Raw genomic sequence first — 20,195 nt, 5'->3', positions numbered from 1 at the left:
GGGGTCTATAATTTAAATATATATATATATATATATATATATATATATATATATATATATAGTTTTTGCAATCATATGTACATAAAAGGATAAAGCATACAAATGCAGAATAAAAAAACAATTGTATATGAATTGTATGAACACATAAATAAGCATATGATAAAATCAGAATCACACAAAAAAAATTAATATACCGTAAAAATTTTTTTAAAAGAAATAAGCATATAAGTATAGTAAAGAATCTATTATGTATTCAAAAGCAATGTGAAGTTAATCAGAGCTACCAGCTGGACAGGTGTTCCAACACAAATCAGGATTTGTACTCAATCAGGTAAAAGTAGGTGAGTTCAATGCATATACTGGGTACACAACTGTAAAAATTAGCATATGGCTCAGTGACTCAGTAATATAAGTTCTAAAATTGACCAAACATTCTGCATATTTTTGAAAATTATGAAACGTTATACAGACTTTAGGGGCCCTTTTACAAAGCTTGTGGTAGGGCTACCACATAGGTAGCATGCGCCAAATTGACCCTACTGCCGGGGTAGCACGAGCACCTGGCGGTAGTTCCGAAGTTGGCACGCACAATTTCCCATGGTAGAAAATAATTTAAAATTCAATGCGAAGAAATGCAAAGTGATGCACTTAGGGAGTAGAAATCCACGGGAGACGTATGTGTTAGGCAGGGAGAGTCTGATATGTACGGACGGGGAGAGGGATCTTGGGGTGATAGTATCTGAGGATCTGAAGGCGACAAAACAGTGTGACAAGGCGGTGGCCGTAGCTAGAAGGTTGCTAGGCTGTATAGAGAGAGGTGTGACCAGCAGAAGAAAAGAGGTGATGATGCCCCTGTACAAGTCGTTGGTGAGGCCCCACCTGGAGTATTGTGTTCAGTTTTGGAGGCCGTATCTTGCTAAGGATGTAAAAAGAATTGAACTGGTGCAAAGAAAAGCTACGAGAATGGTATGGGATTTGCGTTACAAGATGTATGAGGAGAGACTTGCTGACCTGAACATGTGTACCCTGGAGGAAAGGAGAAACAGGGGTAATATGATACAGACGTTCAAATATTTGAAAGGTATAAATCCGCAAACGAACCTTTTCCGGAGATGGGAAGGCGGTAGAACGAGAGGACATGAAATGAGATTGAAGGGGGGGCAGACTCAGGAAAAATGTCAGGAATATTTTTTCACGGAGAGAGTGGTGAATAATTGGAATGCCCTCCCACAGGAGGTGGTGGAGATGAAAACGGTAACAGAATTCAAACATGCGTGGGATAAACATATAAAGGAATCCTGTTCAGAAGGCAGGGATCCTCAGAAGCTTAGCTGAGATTGGGTGGCAGAGCCGGTGGGGGGAGGTGGGGCTGGTGGTTGGGAGGCGGGGCTAGTGCTGGGCAGACTTCTACGGTCTGCTGTGAGGATGGCAGATACTAATCAAGGTCAGGTATACTCAAAAGGTAGCACATATGAATTTATCTTGCTGGGCAGACTGGATGGACTGTGCAGGTCTTTTTCTGCCGTCAGCTACTATGTTACTGCAGGGGGCGTTCCTGGCAATAATCGACAGTGTGGCCACATTGCCGCCCTGCCTAATTATCGCACGAATAGTGTGTGAGCCCTCACTACCAAGTAAATAGATGGTGGTAAGGGCTCAGGCAGTATAATACCGCACGGATATTTACTGTCTCATTTTTAAAAATATAAAAGGCCCTTTTACCCGCCATGGTAAAACATAGCCTAGCACGCGCCCAAAATAGTGCAGGCCACTTTTTACCACAGCTTAATAAAAGGGCTACTTAGTTGTTAAAGTAACATGAGGTGAGTGGAGGAGTGGCCTAGTGGTTAGGGTGGTGGACTTTGGTCCTGGGGAACTGAGGAACTGAGTTTGATTCCCGGCACAGGCAGCTCCTTGTGACTCTGGGCAAGTCACTTTACCATCCATTGCCCCATGTAAGCCGCATTGAACCTGCCATGAGTGGGAAAGCGCGGGGTACAAATGTAATAAAATAAATAAATAAAATATGAAAATACATTAAACATAAAGAATTAAGGGCCTCTTTTACTAAACCGCGCTAGCGATTCCTGTGCTGCGGCAAATGCAACACAGCCTATTCAGAATGAATGTACTGCAGCACATTTGTCACACCGGGAATCGCTAGAGCAGTTTAATAAAAGAAGCCCTAAATCTTATTCTATCAAATATTTCTTAATGGAAAATAGAAACAGATTCAGGCTTATTTTCAAAAGAGAAGGGTGCCCATCTTCGATACAAATTGCAAGATGGGCATCCTTCTCACAGGGTCACCCAAATCTGCATAATCGAAAGCCGATTTTGGGCGTCCTCAACTGCTTTCCATCGCGGGGACAACCAAAGTTCACGGGGGCATGTCGGAAGCATAGCGAAGGCGGGACTGGGGCATGCTTAACACATGGGCGTCCTCGGCCGATAATGGAAAAAAGAAGGGCATCCCTGACCAAGCCACAGAAATGTGCCCTGAATGACCAGATGACCACCGGAGGGCATTGGGGATGACCTCTCCTTACTTCCCCAGTGGTCACTAACCCCCTCCCACCCTAAATAAAAATTATATTTTTTCCAGCCTCTATGCCAGCCTCAAATATGACAGCAGTATGCAGGTCCCTGGAGCAGTTTTAGTGGGTGCTGCAGTGCACTTCAGGCAGGTGGACCCAGGCCCATCCCACCCCACCTGTTACACTTTGTGGTGGTAAGTGTGAGCCCTCCAAAACCCACCAGAAACCCACTGTACCCACATCTAGATGCCCCCCTTCATCCCTAAGGGCTATGGTAGTGGTGTACAGTTGTGGGGAGTGGGTTTTGTGGGGGTTTGGTGGGCTCAGTACACAAGGTAAGGAAGCTATGCACCTGGGAGCTTTTTCTGGAGTCCACTGCAGTGCCCCCCAGGGTGCCCGGTTGGTGTCTTGGCATGTCAGGGGGACAAGTGCACTACAAATGTTGGCTCTTCCCATGACCAAATGGCTTGGATTTGGTCATTTCTGAGATGGGCGTCCTCTGTTTCCATTATCGCTGAAAATTGGGGACGACCATCTCTAAGGATGACCTAAATGTTGAGATTTGGGCATCCCCGACCGTATTATTGAAACGAAAGATGGACGCCCATCTTGTTTCGATCAGGAAAACTTGGGCGTTCGATTATGCCCCTCGTTGTTCATCATTTAAAAAGAGAGAGCAAAAACATATAGGGTAAAACTAGTATTCACACATTTTAAAAATATAATGTAAATATCTCTTATATGTGTTTGGCACATAAACCTTAAGAATAAAGTTGTTATATGAATGCTGTACTTTTTGGTGTCTTATTCCTCATGCTTACTGGTATCACTGATGGATCTACAGTATTACTATGCTTGGAAAGATCCCTAAACTAACAGGTACAAACATTGAACAAAATGCTAAGGACTAGGTGCCCTGTTTACTAAGCCGCGCTGTAGGCACACATTAAAAATTATCGTGCGCTAATGCTAGAGACATTCATATATTCCTATAGGTGTCTAGCGTTAGCGTGAGCTAAAAAGTTAGCGCGGCTTAGTAAACAGGGCCCTAGATTCTGTAAATGGCACCCAAAATTGTGTGCTAAAAAATGAGTGCTAATTGCTATTCTGTAAACAGCACTCCGAGTTGGGCCTAAATTAGGCACAAATCTACCATATTCTATAATACTGTACACAAATTCTAGTACCCCCCCCTTATCCACCTACGCCCCCCTTTTCAGATTCGCACGGAAAAATTGACATACGTATCTTTGCATACGCATAAATTCTAATTGTTGACAGCGCCAATAATTGTTAGCACCCAATTGTTGGTGCTAATTGGTTAATTCAATTAAATTGCACGCATGCACAATTTTGAGCGCCACATATAGGGCTCCTTTTACTAAGGTGTACTAATGGATAAACCATGTGCTAAATGCTAAGAAGCCCATATTATTCCTATGGGCTTATTAGTATTTCATGCATGCTACTCCATTGGCATACCTTAGTAAAAGGAGCCCATAGAATTTGGGGGTAAATGAGTAAATTTTAAAAGCTTACTGGTAGATTAGGAAAGCTCTAATTTGTCATTTATTGAATGAACAAGCCAAAATACCTTTAAAAAAATACAGATGGAACTGGCTTTAGTAAAAGCTATATACAGAGGGGCATTTAAAAAAAAAAAAAAGTCTAACTCCCCCCCCCCCCCCAAAAAAAAAACCCTGTCCTGCTTATAGTGTAAAAAAAAAAACCGTCCATCTCACAGCCATAATCAAACAGGAAAAATGTCTAGATTTCCTGTTTGATTATGGCTGTGAGATGGATGTTTTCCCACTGAAAATGTTCAAAATGAATAGCCATTTTCCAAAGTGAAACATCCAACTTTTGAACGACACAAAACCAGGGACATGAATGTCTGGCATCTTTTTCAAAAATATGGTCACACAGATGTCCCTGCAGAGCAGAGGAGTAGCCTAGTGGTTAGTGCAGTGGAATGTAAACCAAGGGACTGGTGCTATTTAACATTTATTAATGATCTGGAAATGGGAACGACGAGCGAGGTTATTATTTTATTTATTTATTTTATTGCATTTGTATCCCACATTTTCCCACCTCTTTGCGGGCTCAGTGTGGCTTACAATATAAGATGAATGATGGAAATACAATTCGTTACAACTTGGTTATGGATTACATTGTGAAGAGTTATGCGAGACAATCAAAGTGTCGTTAAGGAATATAGCAATGGAACAAAACTTTGAAACATAGGAAACATTTGCAGATGATGCCAAACTATTCAAAGTTGTTAAAACACATGCGGATTGTGAAAAATTGCAGGAAGACCTTAGGAAGTTGGAAGACTGGACATCCAAATAGCTGATGAGATTTGTGCACATGTCAAAATTATTCACATTGGCAAGAATAATCCAAATCATAGTTGTTTGATGCTAGGTTCCACCCTAGGAGTCAGCACCCAAGAAATAGATCTACATGTCATCATGGACGATATACTGAAATCTTCTGCCCAGTGTTTGGCAGCAGCTAAAAAAGTAAACACAATGCTAGGAATTATTAGGGAAGGGATAGAAAATAAGAGAATATTATAATGCCTCTATATCGCTGTATGGTGCGACCACACCTTGAGTATTGTGTGCAATTCTGGTCGTCATATCTTAAAAAACATATAGCAGAATTAGAAAAGGTTCAAAGAAGGGTGACCAAAATGATTAAGGGGATGGAACTCCTCTCATATCAGGAAAGTCATAAGAGGTTAGAATATGATAGAGGTATACAAAATATTGAGTGGTATAGAACAGCTAAAAGTAAATCGGTTTTTTTTTAACTCTTTCAAAAAGTACATAGATTAGGGGACACTCAAGGAAGTTACATGGTCCTACTTTTAAAATGAACAGGAGGAAATATTTTTTCACTGAACGAATAGTTAAGGTCTGGAACTCGTTGCCAGAGGATGTGGTATCGTTGCTTAGTTTATCTGGGTTTTAAAAACTTTTGGACAAGTTCCTGGAGAAAAATTCCATAGTCTGCTAATAAGATAGACATGGGGAAAGTTACTGCTTGTCCCTGGGATCGGCAGCATGAATCTTGCTACTATTTGGGATTCTGTCAAGCAACGCTGGAAGCAGGATACTGGACTACATGGACCATTGGTCTGACCCAGTATGGCTATTCTCAAAAAAGATATAGCAGAATTAGAAAAGGTTCAAAGAAGAGTGACCAAAATGATAAAGGGGATGAAACTCCTCCCATTTGAAGAAGGCTAAAGAGGTTAGGGCTGTTCAGCTTGGAAAAGAGACTGCTGAGGGAGGATATGTTGGGGGCCATAAAATCCTGAATGGTGTAGAACGGGTAGAAGTGAATCGATTTTTCAGTCTTTCAGCACCCAAGTCTTTCAAAACGTACAAAGACCAGGGGACACTCAATGAAATTACATAGAAATACTTTTAAAACAAATAGAAGGAAATATTTTTTCACTCAAAGCATAGTTAAGCTCTGGAACTCACTGCTGGAGGATGTGGTAGCAGCGGTTAGCATATTTGGGTTTAAAAAAAGGAATGTTGCTACTATATGGGTTTCTACCAGGTACTTGTGACCTGAATTGGCCACTGTTGGAATCAGGGTACTGGGCTAGATGGACCATTGGTCTGATCCAGTATAGCTATTCTTATGTTCTTAAGTTCCATTATTCTGTGAACTAAGCTTGTAAATGTCAGCTCCATCCATGTCCCTCCCTGTGAAAGCCCCCCCTTGCATTTAAGCACTGAGGCATTTGCGTGCTGGGATTATAGAATAATGCTTTTTGCATGGCTATTTATGTGCATAAGTATACTCTTACACACGTGAATGGCAGCATTCTATAAATTTAAGCACGCAAATGGCACTTAAACCCTCTCATTCTATAACAGGTCACATAAAGTTATTTGTTTATACTTTTTTTGTGAACGAAGAGAACTTAAGAGTGTAAAGCTGGCCAATTTCTTGCACAGAGCATCAGGCATACATCTATTTCAGGGCTTCTTGACCTCCTGGGGATCCTCAATCAGATTTGGTTTCAGTGTGACCTAAATTTGCAAATTAATCGGGTACCCATGTACTGATTGAATACAACTTGCCTTGAACACTAAAGCACTGAAAAAGTATGAACAAAATAATAATAATAATATGCAAATAGAGCTCAAGAATATTTGTGGTGTGTGTCCTGTAAGCCAGACTGTGTTTAGGGTTGTTTTTCATGTCTCTGATGCTGATCATTTTCTGAATTTCCTTCTTCTTGCAGTGAGTCAGATGGGAATCACAGCACAGAAGATGAGTCCAGCCGGGGTCCAGAAGACACGGAAATGGGAACCTCCAGCCGACAGGATGAGGAATCTGTGTCCAACAGTGTCTTCCTGTCTGCCAACACTACCTGTTCCAGTGCCTCTTCTGTGCTCCTGAATGGTAGCTTTGTCACCACTAGCCCTCAGCCTATTGTGCTAAATGGAGGATCTGTCATCCAGACTTCCAGTGGGGTGATTATTAATGGGCTGACTCTGGGGGATGGCCAAGCTATCACCCTGAGTCCTGTTAATGGTACTTCACCCATCTTATTTAATGGTTCCACTCTATTAGGTAATAAGTCTCCCCTGCATCCAGTTGAGCTTGAGTCCAAGCCACCACATGATGCCCTGTCAACGGTCATATTGAGCTCCAGTGGGTCAGCAAGTTTTCAGAATGTACAAAGTGGAATTGATATTAAGGTGGAAGAAAGTAGAGAGGCTTCACCCATCTCAACCCTGCCATCCTTCGTATTCAGCCAGAATGGTTCAGTGGCACGTCAGAGCCCCCAGGTCAGTGGAACAAGTACTCAGGAGGTGAAGGCTGATGGTCAGCAGGCTGTTGCATCCCAGTGTATTTCTGTCCCTGGGGCAGTACAGAGCCCCCATGTCCTATCCCTGACCCATCTGCCCCAAGTACAGCAAGTAATGTCTGATCCAAAAGTTACTCAGATAGTTTCCATTCCACAAGTAGTCCCATCAGGTGAAGTAGCTGCCATGTCTCAAGTCCTCCAAGCACAGCCAGTAGTCTCTGGGTCTCAGGTTGTTCCTATGTCGCACATCGTGCCTTCTTCCCAGCCTAGCCAGATGACCAGTGTTCCATCTTCTCAAGTCTCTATAGTTCCTCAGGTTTCTCCACCAGCCCAGAGAGTTGTGACTTCTCATTCCCTCCAAAATCCTCCAGTTGTATCGCTGCCCACGGCGAACCATCTTGCAGTGCCCTCCATGCAGAATACCCCAACCAGCACTGTAGCAACAGTGGTCCAAGCCCCCACCGGACTTGCAGCTGCTCCACCATGTATTCCTTTATCACAGTTTTCACCATCATCCCAAGTGGTCCCCCTCTCCCAGCCAGCACAAGGGACTCAAGTGATTTCCCCAGCTCAGATGGTCCCACTATCTCCAGTCTACTCTGTTTCCCAAGCGGCCACTACATCACATCAGTTACTCTCAGTACCTCAAGTGCCTCAAGGGTCTCAGATAATGTCACTTCCTCAGGTGGTGCCCACATCTCAGGTGGTAACTCTGCAGCAGGGAATTGGGCCTATTCAGATTGTAGCCAACACGACCCCCATAAAGATTAACCAAGTTGGAACTTCGCAGGTGGCCAGCGGAGGAATCAGCCAGGGCAATGTCCATTTAATCAACACCAACATGGGGATGGCAGCTTTGCAGCTACAGACTCAAACTCCAGGTAGGTCAGTTCTTTATTTTTATTCCTTTCCACAAAACTTCTATTTTCTCCCAGTGAGCAAATCTCTTTTTAAGGTTGGGGAGGAGGGCAGTGGTTTTGAATGTTTGGAGTATCTGTTTTACACTAGCTGATCAGCCCGTAAAAAAGGGCTAGTATAGGAAGGGGGGGGGGGTTGAAAGGCCCCCCACCCCGCCGCCGAGTTCGCCGCTGCCGCTCCCCCTCCAATTTGCCCCCCCCCCCCCCCCCCCCCCGGGAGCCGTCGCCACCCACCTTCCACCCGGTCGGGCCCTCACTCCGCTATTGAAAGAGCGAGGGCATGCAGCACACAGCTCTACTGCTGAGCTGCTGTGGCCTTCCTTCTTTTTCTCTGCCTGTGTCCCGCCCTCGTGTGATGTAACGTCGTCGAGGGCGGGACACAGGCAGAGAAGAAGAAGGAAGGCCGACGCAGCTCAGCAGAGCTGTGTGCTGCGTGCCCTCGCTGTTTCAATAGCGGAGCGAGAGCCCGACCGGGTGGAAGGTGGGTGGCGGCGGCGACTCCGGGTGGGGGGAGCGTTAGCGACGGCGGTGTCCCTCGCAAATGCGCAGTAGAGACCCTCTCTGTTCCGCCCCTGGTGTCATCATGTATTGACGCAGGGGCGGGGCAGAGAGGGTCTGTACTGCGCATTTGCGAGTGAGTACGACACTCGCCATTTATATATATTGATTTTTGTTTTATCTGTTGTTATTTAAGTTGTCCTTTATATTGTGTTGGGTTCCTAGGAGGAGAAAGTGAATAGTAAATGGGTAATAATTCTCTCATTTTATTGAGTTGTAACTGGTGATAATTAAGCTTGGTGCAGTCCATTACAGGTTCCAGAAATGTACTGACTGACTATTATACTGCAGGAGGTAGCAGAATCCATGTAGCTGAAGTTATGTTTGGGGGGCAAAAGGCAAAACCAGTTATACTCTGAAGGGATTCTTCATATTATATGAGCGGTGGATGCGTGCTTAGGATTCGGAATTTATTATTTATTTATTTAGATTTTGTTCACACCTTTTTCAGTAGTAGCTCAAGGTGAGTTACATTCAGGTACTCTGGATATTTCTCTGTCCTAGGAGGGCTCACAATCTAAGTTTGTACCTGAGACAATGGAGGGTTGTGACTTGCCCAGGATCACAAGGAGCAGCAGTGGGATTTGAACCGGCCACCTCTGGATTGCAAGACCGGTGCTGTAACCACTAGGCCACTCCTCTAGAACACTCCTCCAGAACACTCAAATCAGAACATTTCCTGACACTTCTGAGCGTAATTCTTGATCCTCCAACACTCTTATTTGGCAAAGTTTTTTTGTTTTTTTTTTCCTTTTCATTTTGTTTAAATCGTAGGCCACCTCGGTTTATTTTGTTATTTTGTTAGTAAAGCTTTCCCTTCTGGATGCTAATGTCCAACATTAGCCAAGTCAGCTCATTGACAAGTGTTGCATGATGTGGGACCTGGGTTTCATCCAAAGCCAGGCTTCTGCCCTCTAGGCTAGCCAAGGCAGGGAGTGTTGTAGAGGCAGCATTCACAGCCCCTGAAGGGAAGGTATCTTTTTTGTCATTCAGTAGCATTGTTGCCAAGCCTAGAGTTAGTTTAGTTCCAGAGGGAGCTGGAGTTTATGCCCCTGGCTGAGGGCCCTCGTGATAGCTGGAAGAATATAAAAATAGAGGGAAAATCCCCTGGTATTTGTAAGTGAAGGCTCATGTTGTTGTAGTTCAATAGAGTATTGTTCCCAGAAGGAATCAGTTGGGTTAAAAATAAACAGGTCAGTTTTCGTTTTTAAAATTTTTTTTATCATATTCTCTCTTCTTTATTGAAAGCTTTTTAATAGTACAAACATTCAATTCTTTGACACATAATCCAAATAGCAGCCCTCTCAGGTCCCTGAAGAAGTCTGTGGTTTCATCTATAAAGTCAGATTGTTGATGCTATTGGCCGTGGAGCATCGAGGTCCACCCCTGTCCCGTTGTTTGTGGAATGGTACAATTCCTTATCATCAACAGCAGATGAATCCAGGAACTGGTGAGTTGTATCCGCCTACCAGCAGGTGGAGATAGAGAACACTGAAAGAAGGCAATGACCCTGGGCGTCTAGTCCCTTCCATCTTCAGTATATCTCTATCTCCAGCAAGTGGTGGACAGATTCCTTCCAGCTCCTGGATTTGTGCCTTTGGGAGGCTTCACTTTGCCAGTTGAGCAGGGGGTGTGAGGCTGGTGGTGCCCACTTTGAAGGCATACTTGGGCTCCAGGTCCCTGCCTTACTCCATCTCTCCCTTCCTCCCGGCTTCTGTACTGTTAGCTGCCTGCATCCTAACTTGACAGTTTAAAAAAAAAAAAACAGAGGCTCGTTTACCTCTCACTTTAGTGAGACGCTGCAGACAGACCCGAGCTCCTTCGGACTGGGTCTCAGCTGTGTGGAGCGTGGTGCTTGGCTCCTCCTGGGAGGGTTCCCGGTTTCAGTGCATCAGAGCTGGCTGGGTAAGTTGATTTTTTTTGGCGTGCCGCGCCATTTTGTTTTTTCAAGTGCTCCCGTTTTGGGTTATGGCAGCTGAAGTGGTGAAGCGCTGGTCCCGCTATAGCAAACAGAGGACCGCGGCGGGGCTCTGCAGCGCGAACTGCCTTGACTCTTCGGGTCTAAGGAGTGTGGCGGTCTCATCTAACAGAGACCTTTCCCGCCCTTCTGATTTCAGTGCTGGGACATGCGCCTGCCCGTGGCTGATGACAATGAGTGCAGGGGGACGACTGGGGTGACTCCTGATCTTGGGCTTTAGCCGAGGGATTCTCGTTGTTTGGCACCTCCCTCGGGTTCAGGGACAGACGGGCAGAGTGAGTTCTTCTCCCCTGAGTTTTGTCTTATTGATGCATTGGGCTTTTCTTCTCAAGAGAGCACTGCCTGAGTCCTCTGATATGTCCATGCAGGCTGGTGTTCCCTCAGTTCCAGAGGCCCCTGTTTCTTCTGGGTACTTGCTACCTTCTCCTGCAGACGTACCTGATCCTAAATGCAGGCGGGTCTATTCTATGCCTGAAGCAGCCTCCCTTCGTCCTCATTCCCTTCCCCATTCTATTTTTGGGGAGTCAGAGGAATCTGGTAGGCCCTCTCAGATGGAAGACCTAGAAGAAGGAGGTATTTTGCCACAGGAATAATATGACCCTAAGGCGGTCCGTATTTTCCACCGCGACGAGCTCCCGTCCCTCATTTCTGATGCTTTGCAGGCTCTCGGTATTGAAGATCCTGAGGTGGCTATGGCCTCTTCCTTTAATCCTAAGATGGCCAGTACTAGGAAGCCGACGTGGGCATTCTCCGAGGACAAGCAGGCTGCTTGTTCTCACGAATGGGTGACGTCCACGGCAGCCCCGATGAATGGAAAATCTTCCTAGCAACAAAAGTTTGCTAGAGCCTTCGAGCGCGCGCACCTCGCATGCGCGACCATCCTCTTCCTGCCCGTTGCACGAGAGTCCCGCCAGTTTTTTCTCTTTTCGCAGTAGGGAGCGGTTGTTTTTACTGTCTCTCTCTGTGCCCTGAGAAAGAGCCTTCGTTTTTGGTCGCGAGTTTTCACGCTTTTTTCTTTGTTTTATTCGTTTCTTCTGTTTCAAAAAACAAAACAAACAAAAAAAAGTTCCCTTACGTTTTAGAGTTGGGCCCTCTTTAAGTTGTCTTTTGCTGCCGTCGCGGCCCTTATTGGGATGCACATTTGTGTTTCTCCTTTTTGTGCCATTTTTTTCTTGGCACCATCGAGAATTTTGACTTTGCCACCGCTATGTTTCCATCCATGACATCGAGGATTCCCAGCGGCTTCAAGAAGTGCGGTCGGTGCAGCCGGGCAATTTCAGGTACCGATCCCCATTCGTGGTGTATCCAGTGCCTTGGGCCCGACCATCGCCCAGACACATATAAGTTGTGTCTTAGCCTTAAAAAGCGGACATAGGCGTCGAGAAAGGCTCAGCGGGAACGTCTGTTTGGAGCTTTGCCTGGCACTTCGGCGTCGATGTCGACAGCGGTACCGAGGTCGGTGGCGTCGACATTGGCACCGGAGATGGCAACGACATCGGGAGAGCAGGTAATACCTGTCCGGAGATCAACGCACGCTGGGAGCAGTGAGCCGTCGAGTGGGTCTCCACCTGTCTCGAAGGCTCCTGCTGCGCAGGCCCATTGGGACCGACCACTTTCGGACCCAACCCAGAGGAAGCGTGTGGATTCCATGTCCTCGGTACTGAGGAGCACCGATGCCGTGCATCGAGCGAAGGCTAAGAAGCATCAGCATCGATCTCCACACATGGTACCGGGAGCTCCGGGGCGTCGAGGAGCTCGGCACCCGAGAAGCGTCGACGCCGGGAGGACTGCTCACCCTCCATCCAAGACGTGTTGGTGCGTCGGTCTTCAGACAGTCCGGTACCGCCTCCCTGCTCTGCACAGGTTCTGCCTCCGGCTCCTACACCGGCCCCACAGCCTTTCCCGGTAGACACTCTGGACGTGCACCTCCGAGCCATTCTTCCAGGTCTCCCGGAGGGGCTGCTGCGTCAGTCTGTTCCGGTACCTGGACGACACTTGTATGGTTGAAATCTGGATAACCCAGCAAGGGGGAATGTGGTGACATTTACTTTTTCTTTATGTATCATTGAAGAAAATCGTTGTGAAGATAAGTTTCACGGCGAATTGTTAAGATCTTTGGACTAAACACCGTTTCATGGTTAAACAAGGTGTTATGTGTTTTGGCTAAAGGATATCCATTAATTAGTGGCATGAAGGAGTTGAATCGACTAATAGGGTGCATGTGAGCGCATGCTGGAGTGGTTATGAATCTGGGAGGGGAGCTTTGGTAACCTAAAGTGGATGTATTGCTACATGATCATGTATTAATAAATCAAGGATTTGTTTTATGACAATTTCAGAGTACAAGTGTTGTATTTAACCAAACGATAATAGCCAGACTTTCTGTGCCAAAGGTGGCTGAATAAATGTTCTATGGATATAATTCACTTTTATTTATGTGCAGTTCTTTTCTACAGTTGCTGAATGCTCACAAGAGGTACAGCATTGCAGAATGCTTATATGTGTTGTCTCTTACTTTTAATTCTCACTTCTTGTTTATCCTTTCAGGAAATCTGCTTCTGACAAACCCAGTGGTGGGAAACACAATCTTGACAGGTGTAACGCTTCAGCAGGGGAAGCTAATCTTCACAGCCGCCTTCCCTGCCAGCATGCTCATGTCCACAGTGCCATCCACAGCCACGCCCATCAAGCAAGAAGAGGTGGCCCTTCCTGATGGTGACATCATGCTACCAGTAGCCACTGTGAATACATCAAGTGCTGCTAGCAAAGACCCATTGGGGCCTGGGGTTATAGTTACCACCTCTGTGCCAGCAGCACCCAGTGGAGCAGTGGTGGCCCCTGTGCACATGTGCCCTTCTGGAACTCTGAACAGCATCATGAACCAACCAGCCATTGCCTTTGATGCAGATGGGGCTGACAGCAGTATGAACACTAGCACGCTAGCTCAGGCTGGCCTCTTCTCAAACCTCCCCATGGAGGGTCTGGTGCTCCCATCTATGCCAGTATCGCAACAGCATATAGTCTGGCCAGGTTCCCTTAGTGGGCAGAGTGCTTCTGCAGGTATAGAAGTACAAGGAGTTGACTCTGAGGAGCTCTTTGAGATGGAAAAAGGGGCTGTGCAGATATTGGATGGAACAGGGGAGCAACATGGACTACTTCAACTTCCTGATAGTGAGGGAATGCTGTTGGGCAGCTCAGAGGATGAGGAGCATCTTCAAGGGGGAAGCTTGGACTCTCATGAGATGACAAGAGAAGGGAAAGTGCTCACCCAGCTTCAGTCTGTCCCAGTGGAAGAATCTCTAGACTTGTAGGATGGTGAAAGGTTGCCTAGTGTTGTTTCACCTTCAAAAGCTGTTGGACTTGGTAAATTAAGGCAGGCAGGCATGCATGCATGCCTGCTGTCTTCGTTATCTTGGCCTAACCAAAATATAGATCCACCTCCTCTTCTCCTTCCCAATTCAGCCTTTCTGGTTGCACCGAGATTTTGCAGTTTGGAGAAGGACGCTGAAGTAATGGGGTCTGAAGCTGTAATGCCTCATGGCAGGTATGGGGTAGATAGTTGATTGACAGAACCAGAAAAAATTGCAAACATATTGGTGGTAGTGTTCCCAAGTCTGAGTGACCAGTATTAACTGTGGTATTGTAAGCACTACTGGATAAAAAACATTTCTCAGTGATTCTGACATTTGGGGTGAACAGGGGACAAAATGGTAAGCTAATATAGACATGGGCCAGCAGTACAAAGAAAAAACAGATTAAAGACATCAGAATAGCTTTCTGAATGGAAGAGCTTTAATATTGCCTGCCCCCTCTTCCACACTGTTATCTTAAAAAGGCTTCTCAGGACCTAGGGCCATTACCCATGATATGGAAAGAAAGTGACACATATGAAGGATGCTGTGAGACATCTTAGATTATTGAATCCCAGGCATGACTAATGAAGAACATCATTGGGCCTTGATGAGGGCCACACAACTCACAAGTGAGTTAAGTCATCGATTGTCCCTTCTTCCCCTGTACACAAGTCACACTTTGTTTTGGTGGTGGTGGGGGGATTGCATATTACTTGGCCATGTCTTTCCTTTAGAAGAAATAGAATCTTGCTCAACTGCTGGTGTTTTTCCTGGGGAAGAAGGCTTCCTTATTAGGCGGTATATTAAGATTTTAATACACCTAGTAATAATAAATTGGAGACTAATCTCAGATAATGATGAGTGTAGAAACTGGGAGAACCATCTCAAACCCTGTGAGCATCTTGCCTATTAGTGGATCAGGGTCTTCATACTGTGCCTTAACCAAACATTCCCTGCTAAGAGCACACAAGAGGAGCAGGACCTCCTATCCCTTCTTCTTTACTTTCTGGAGATGGCTGCTGGATTTAACCTTTTCTAGTTTGTTCTCAGAGGCTGATTGGGAATCAGCATGAATCCCATCAGTTGGTGCTAAGCAGAGGGCAGTGACACAGATTTTTATCCCTAGAAGGGGGGAAGTCCATCCCTGTTGGATCTTTCATGGAAGGAGCCACCCTCTGGAACTGTAGCCATTTACAGCCAATCCACCCCCTTGCTGGATTTGACAACACATTTTTCCTCCCTCCCTTCCCCCAAGAAACATTTCCATTCATATAGAAAGACTAGCCTGTCCTGTACCTATGAACATTAAGTGAGGTGGGGTCTTTTAATCTTTCATTTTCAATCCCTTTGGCCTACAATCCATGTAATGATTCTGCTTCCCATGTACGAGATGAGGGAAAATCTTGTGTAAATAGGCAAAGAAAAACAAAAAAAAAGGGGGGTATATTTTCCATCTTGCAACTACAGCATAAGCAACATTATTGCTGAGCCCGTGACAGAAAAGGAAAATAGACAATTTCTTTGCAGAAATACAATACTGAATTGGTTTAAGTGGGGTTTTTTTTTATACAAGCACAACAGAATCATGCTATTAAAACACTAAGTTGCCTTCTGTCTTCCCCGCCCCCTACCCCCTTTTTGTTGTAAAATGTAGCCAAAAGCTGATAGGACAGCTACAAAATAACCTTTTCTCTGTGCCTTTAGAATCTGATTGTTTTAACTTGGCATGTTGCCACAATTGTACCTCGCAGACTTATGCATGCAAAACACTTGTAAAATTTTACCCATTAGATCTAAATGTCATGAACTAGAAATAATTTGACATCCCTTAAATAAGCCAAGTTCTGTATTCCAGCTTCTTGGTGTGGGGGAGGGGGGTAGGAGGATGAAGCCTAAGTAAAAATTCTCAGCCCTTATCAGTTTAAATTCATTGAGGATAATTTTATAAAGTCAGTTTTGCATGTATGTGGCCTGTTACACCAACCAGCATAAAAGTATGTGTGATGACATGATGGTGCATACTTTACCCGTAAGAACAGATACAGGGTTGGGTATGCATGTGTGTGCACAGATTATAAAATATGCCTTTGAATAATCTAGGTGTGAACATTTATACTTGGAAGACATGCACAATTTGTGCTTCAATGCTACTATTTTTATAAAGACACAGGTGTGTAGGTGTCCTGTTATAAAATAACCCTTTATGTGACTAAGCCCTTTTTAAAAATTCCTTTAAAGCTGCCCCCCTGATCCTATACTTCCCCTTGTGCCCTAAAAATTAAATGGGCTGTTTGACTAATCTGCTGGTCATAATGTCTTTCACAACATCATAGCCAAATAGTGAATGCAGAATAATTGTTTAAAGAATATATATTATTATTTTTAAAAGAATTATGAATTGTCAAGGGTTATCACTACTACTCATATGCAATTTTTGGCATATAGTACAGATCCAGACTATGCAGTTTTAAGAATTTCTGTGGATAATTTTTGTGTAATCCTAATGAGTAATACCCATTTGTTCTTTTTTAGCCACTGTTGCTATATTGTTCTAAATTAATTTATGAGGTGGGTGATGCTGCACTGTTGTGTTCAAAATTCTGTGCTGGCACTACTCTTACATCTGTGGTATACTGGTGGGACAGATTGGTGCACAGTGACCACATAAGGAAAAAGAGGGGCCTCCATAGCGTGAATAGCACAAAAAGACTGACCCCTTTCCTCCTATCCCACACTTCTCCTTCCTCCAGGATTGGGTGCTGCATCCACAACAGCTATGGGAATCTCTTTAAGAGGGCATTTGTAAAAAGCATTCTAGCATGTAAAACAGTGTTTTTGCCTGCAGAAATGGGCTGTTTGAAAATTGCCCACCCTATGCAGGTAAATCTTGTTCTCTGTCGCCACATAGGATGAATGAGTTACATAAGTGGGCAACTTCATTTTGATGGTATCAGCATGGGCTCTGTCACAGCTCAGGAAAAAATAAAAATTGTTATGGCCATGCATGGGCATTGCCCCCCTCTGCTTCTTCTCACAGTACAGAAATCTTGCCAGTGCTCTGTTCTATTCTAATCCTTCCACTATTGTCATCACTTTGAAGGCCTTTCATCTATAGAAAACCAGAGTTTAAAAATGCAGGTGTGGCTGGAAAATAGCCACAGGAGAGTCACATTCACTTTGTTATGTCTAGGACCAGACCATGACTTAGCCAGTTAGCCTCATTGTGGTGGAATGTTTCCACATGCTAGTAAGTAATGAATATAGATAATAACAAGAGCTGGGTATTTCAGGATTGCAGTTGCCAGTCTGGTCCAGGTTAGACCACCTAAGACCCTAAAATGGCACCTTAGAGAAAACCTGGATCCTGATAATAAGCGAAGATCATTCTGAAGGGGGTTCAGATCTCACTGAATCTGGCCAAAAGTCTAACAACCATTGCTCATGCCATAGGAATGAAAGAAAACATTGCCTCTGTAAAACCACAGAATTGGGAAAATGAGAATACTCAACTGATGCAAGTCCCTGCCCCTGCTGTTCCCCACCTCCCCAACTCACCATCTGAAACACTTCTCCACAGGCATTTCAAAGTAACCAATACCATCTGCACTGGCAACATTGACAGTTGGAAGAACCATAACCTCTTCCCCATTTTCAGAGTAGGATAAGAGAAACCTATATGATGTGATGTTCCCGCTAAACAAGTGTTGATTCTGGTACAGGACTATCATCTAATCTTACCCAGATCCTTTCATTAGATCACTCTCAAAGTTTAAATGCTAGGTCCAATTCGTTTCCAGGAATATGAACCCATTCCACCACAAGAGGAGCTCCCTTCAATTTTACAAAATATGCAGAAATGATCACTGTCTCAACATTGCCAAGCTTGGGTGAAACAGCCAGATGATACCCAGCAGCAACAAAATTTACCCTCTGTGTTCCCCAGAAATACAATTCTTCATGGTACCTCACGACTACCATTCTCTGGGTGATGAAGTTTTGCCATCGCAGTCCTTCTCTTTGCCACATTTTTCTGGTAGTGTTTCAGACAAAGGATTGGTGAAGGAGTATTCTTCTGCCTCTTCCCTGATTCTTGATAAGTGACTCCAAGTAGTATATCCTTGGCAGAGGATATTTATGTATTTATTTGGAATTGGCTCACTCCTTTTTGAGTAGTAAGTCAAGATGAATTACATTCAGCTACAGTAGGTATTTCTCTGTCCTTAAAGGACTCACAATCTAAGTTTGTACCTGAGGCAATAGAGGTTTATGTCACGGTTGTGGCCGTGCCCTTATGTTCAGACCTACTGTTTCTCCTTATCTAGCTCTGTGACCTCTCCAGTCTGCTTCATTTGCTATTGTTGTTCTTCCTGTAAGCCAAGCCTTGCTTTGGTCTCCCTGCTTCTGCTTCATTTCCTACTTGTGACATCATCAGCCTACTCCTTTATAAGGACCCAGGGAGCTTTCCTATGGGCTTTGCAAGAGGTCTCTTAATCTTGTGTTACCTGTTTAGATCATATCCATGCTTGGCTATGTTCCTGAGTGTTTTACACCTGAAGGTCTGTGCTGTGTTTCTCTGAGTCTTGTTTTTCAATGCTTTCCTTTGTTTCTGTGAGTTTGCTTTTGAATCTTGTTTCCTGAAAACCTGGCTGTAGAGCCACACCCTGGCCTTGGTGCCACCCTGCCTGTATCTGTTTGACTTCCCTTGGCTTCTGCTTTTAGTCTAGGGCTGCTTTTGACTCTTGCTATAGTTAAGCTCCATGTTTAAGCCAATCTCTGTGTTTAGCCAAGCTCTGTTCCTGTTTTCTGTTTCCTGTGTGTGTTGTTCTTGTCTGTTAATTCTGAGAGTCTGTAGAAGCCAGCATTGTCCCTAATTACCTCACTGCTATGCAGGTGTGTCTGCTGCCTCTCAATCTGCCTGGCCTTTCCCTTCCAGCTGTGGATGCTGGTAAGCACATTGCTTCCTTCCTTCCTTCCTTCCTTCGTTCGTTTGTTTGTCTTCCCTTAGTCTGCTTAATCCTTTGCCTGCTATGTTTGCGTCCTGGCTCTTGAGCTCTGTTTCTGCTAAGTTCTGTTCCTGTTGTGTGTTTGAGCCAGGTTCTGCCCTTGCTGTGTGTTTGAGCTAGTTTCTGTCCCTGCTCTCTGTCAAGCCATGTCCCTTTCAGTATCCTGTTCCCTGTCAAGCCAAGCCCGTTGCAGAATCCGGTTCCAGTCAAGCCCGTTGCAGAATCCAGTTCTAGTCAAGCCAAGCCTGTTCCAGAATCTGGTTCCAGTCAAGCCAAGCCCGTTCCAGCATCCGGTGCCAACCAAGCCTGTTTGAGAATCCTGAATCCTGTTTAAGAATCCTGTTCCAGCCAAGCCTGTTTGAGAATCCTGAATCCTGTTCCTGCCTTGTGTATTGTCGTGTGTCTGTTATTCTGTTGCCTAGCTCCTGCCCTGTCTTGCCTGTCTACTTGTGCTTTGACTTGTCTTTCGGTCTAGTCCTGTCCAGATCCAGTTCTTGCTTTGTCCTTGTCTTGCCCTTTTCTGGACCCAGTTTAATCTACTTCCGTGTGTTGCCTTGTCTTGCATTTCTGGGTCCCAGTTTTAATCCAGTTCCAAGTTTTGCCTCGTCCTCTCTAGGTTCCAGTTTTGGCCCCTTTGCCTTCTTTTCCTTGCCTCGTCTGGATCTGGTCCTTGTGTTGTCCATTGTGTTTAGTTACCTCTGTCCTGCCTTGTTGAGTCTGTTAGTTTATCCTAGTCCAGTCTGTTCTGATTCCTGCCTGTGCCAGCCCAGGTGATTTGTCTGCCAAAGCTCTGGCTTTGGTCTAAAGGCTCACTATTCCTGACAGTTGTGACAGTTTACATGACTTGCACATGATCAAAAGGAGTAACAGTGGGATTTCAACCAGGCTTCCCTAGTTCTCAGCCTGCTGCTGCAACCATTAGTCCACTCCTCCACTCCCTTATATGCTCTTTATTAAGAAAAAGGCAAAATTCCATTTCTTATACAAAAGGACCCTAGAAAGCATATTT

General features: G+C 44.9%; 1 protein-coding gene across 1 annotated transcript in view; it reads left to right on the top strand.

Moving 5' to 3' along the window:
- Nucleotides 1-18,407, top strand: part of SIX5 (SIX homeobox 5) — a 70,542-nt gene extending 52,135 nt beyond the window's left edge. Inside the window, exons 2-3 of the mRNA XM_030219415.1 lie at nt 6,808-8,258; nt 13,378-18,407. Coding sequence (XP_030075275.1) covers nt 6,808-8,258; nt 13,378-14,141 — 2,215 coding nt within the window. The 3' untranslated portion in view covers nt 14,142-18,407. The remainder of the gene's footprint in view (nt 1-6,807; nt 8,259-13,377) is intronic.
- Nucleotides 18,408-20,195: the final 1,788 nt, after the last annotated feature.

This window comes from Microcaecilia unicolor, chromosome 11, assembly GCF_901765095.1.
Source record: "Microcaecilia unicolor chromosome 11, aMicUni1.1, whole genome shotgun sequence".
Classification (NCBI taxonomy): Eukaryota; Metazoa; Chordata; class Amphibia; order Gymnophiona; family Siphonopidae; genus Microcaecilia; species Microcaecilia unicolor.
This window is presented reverse-complemented; position numbering and strand designations above follow the sequence as displayed.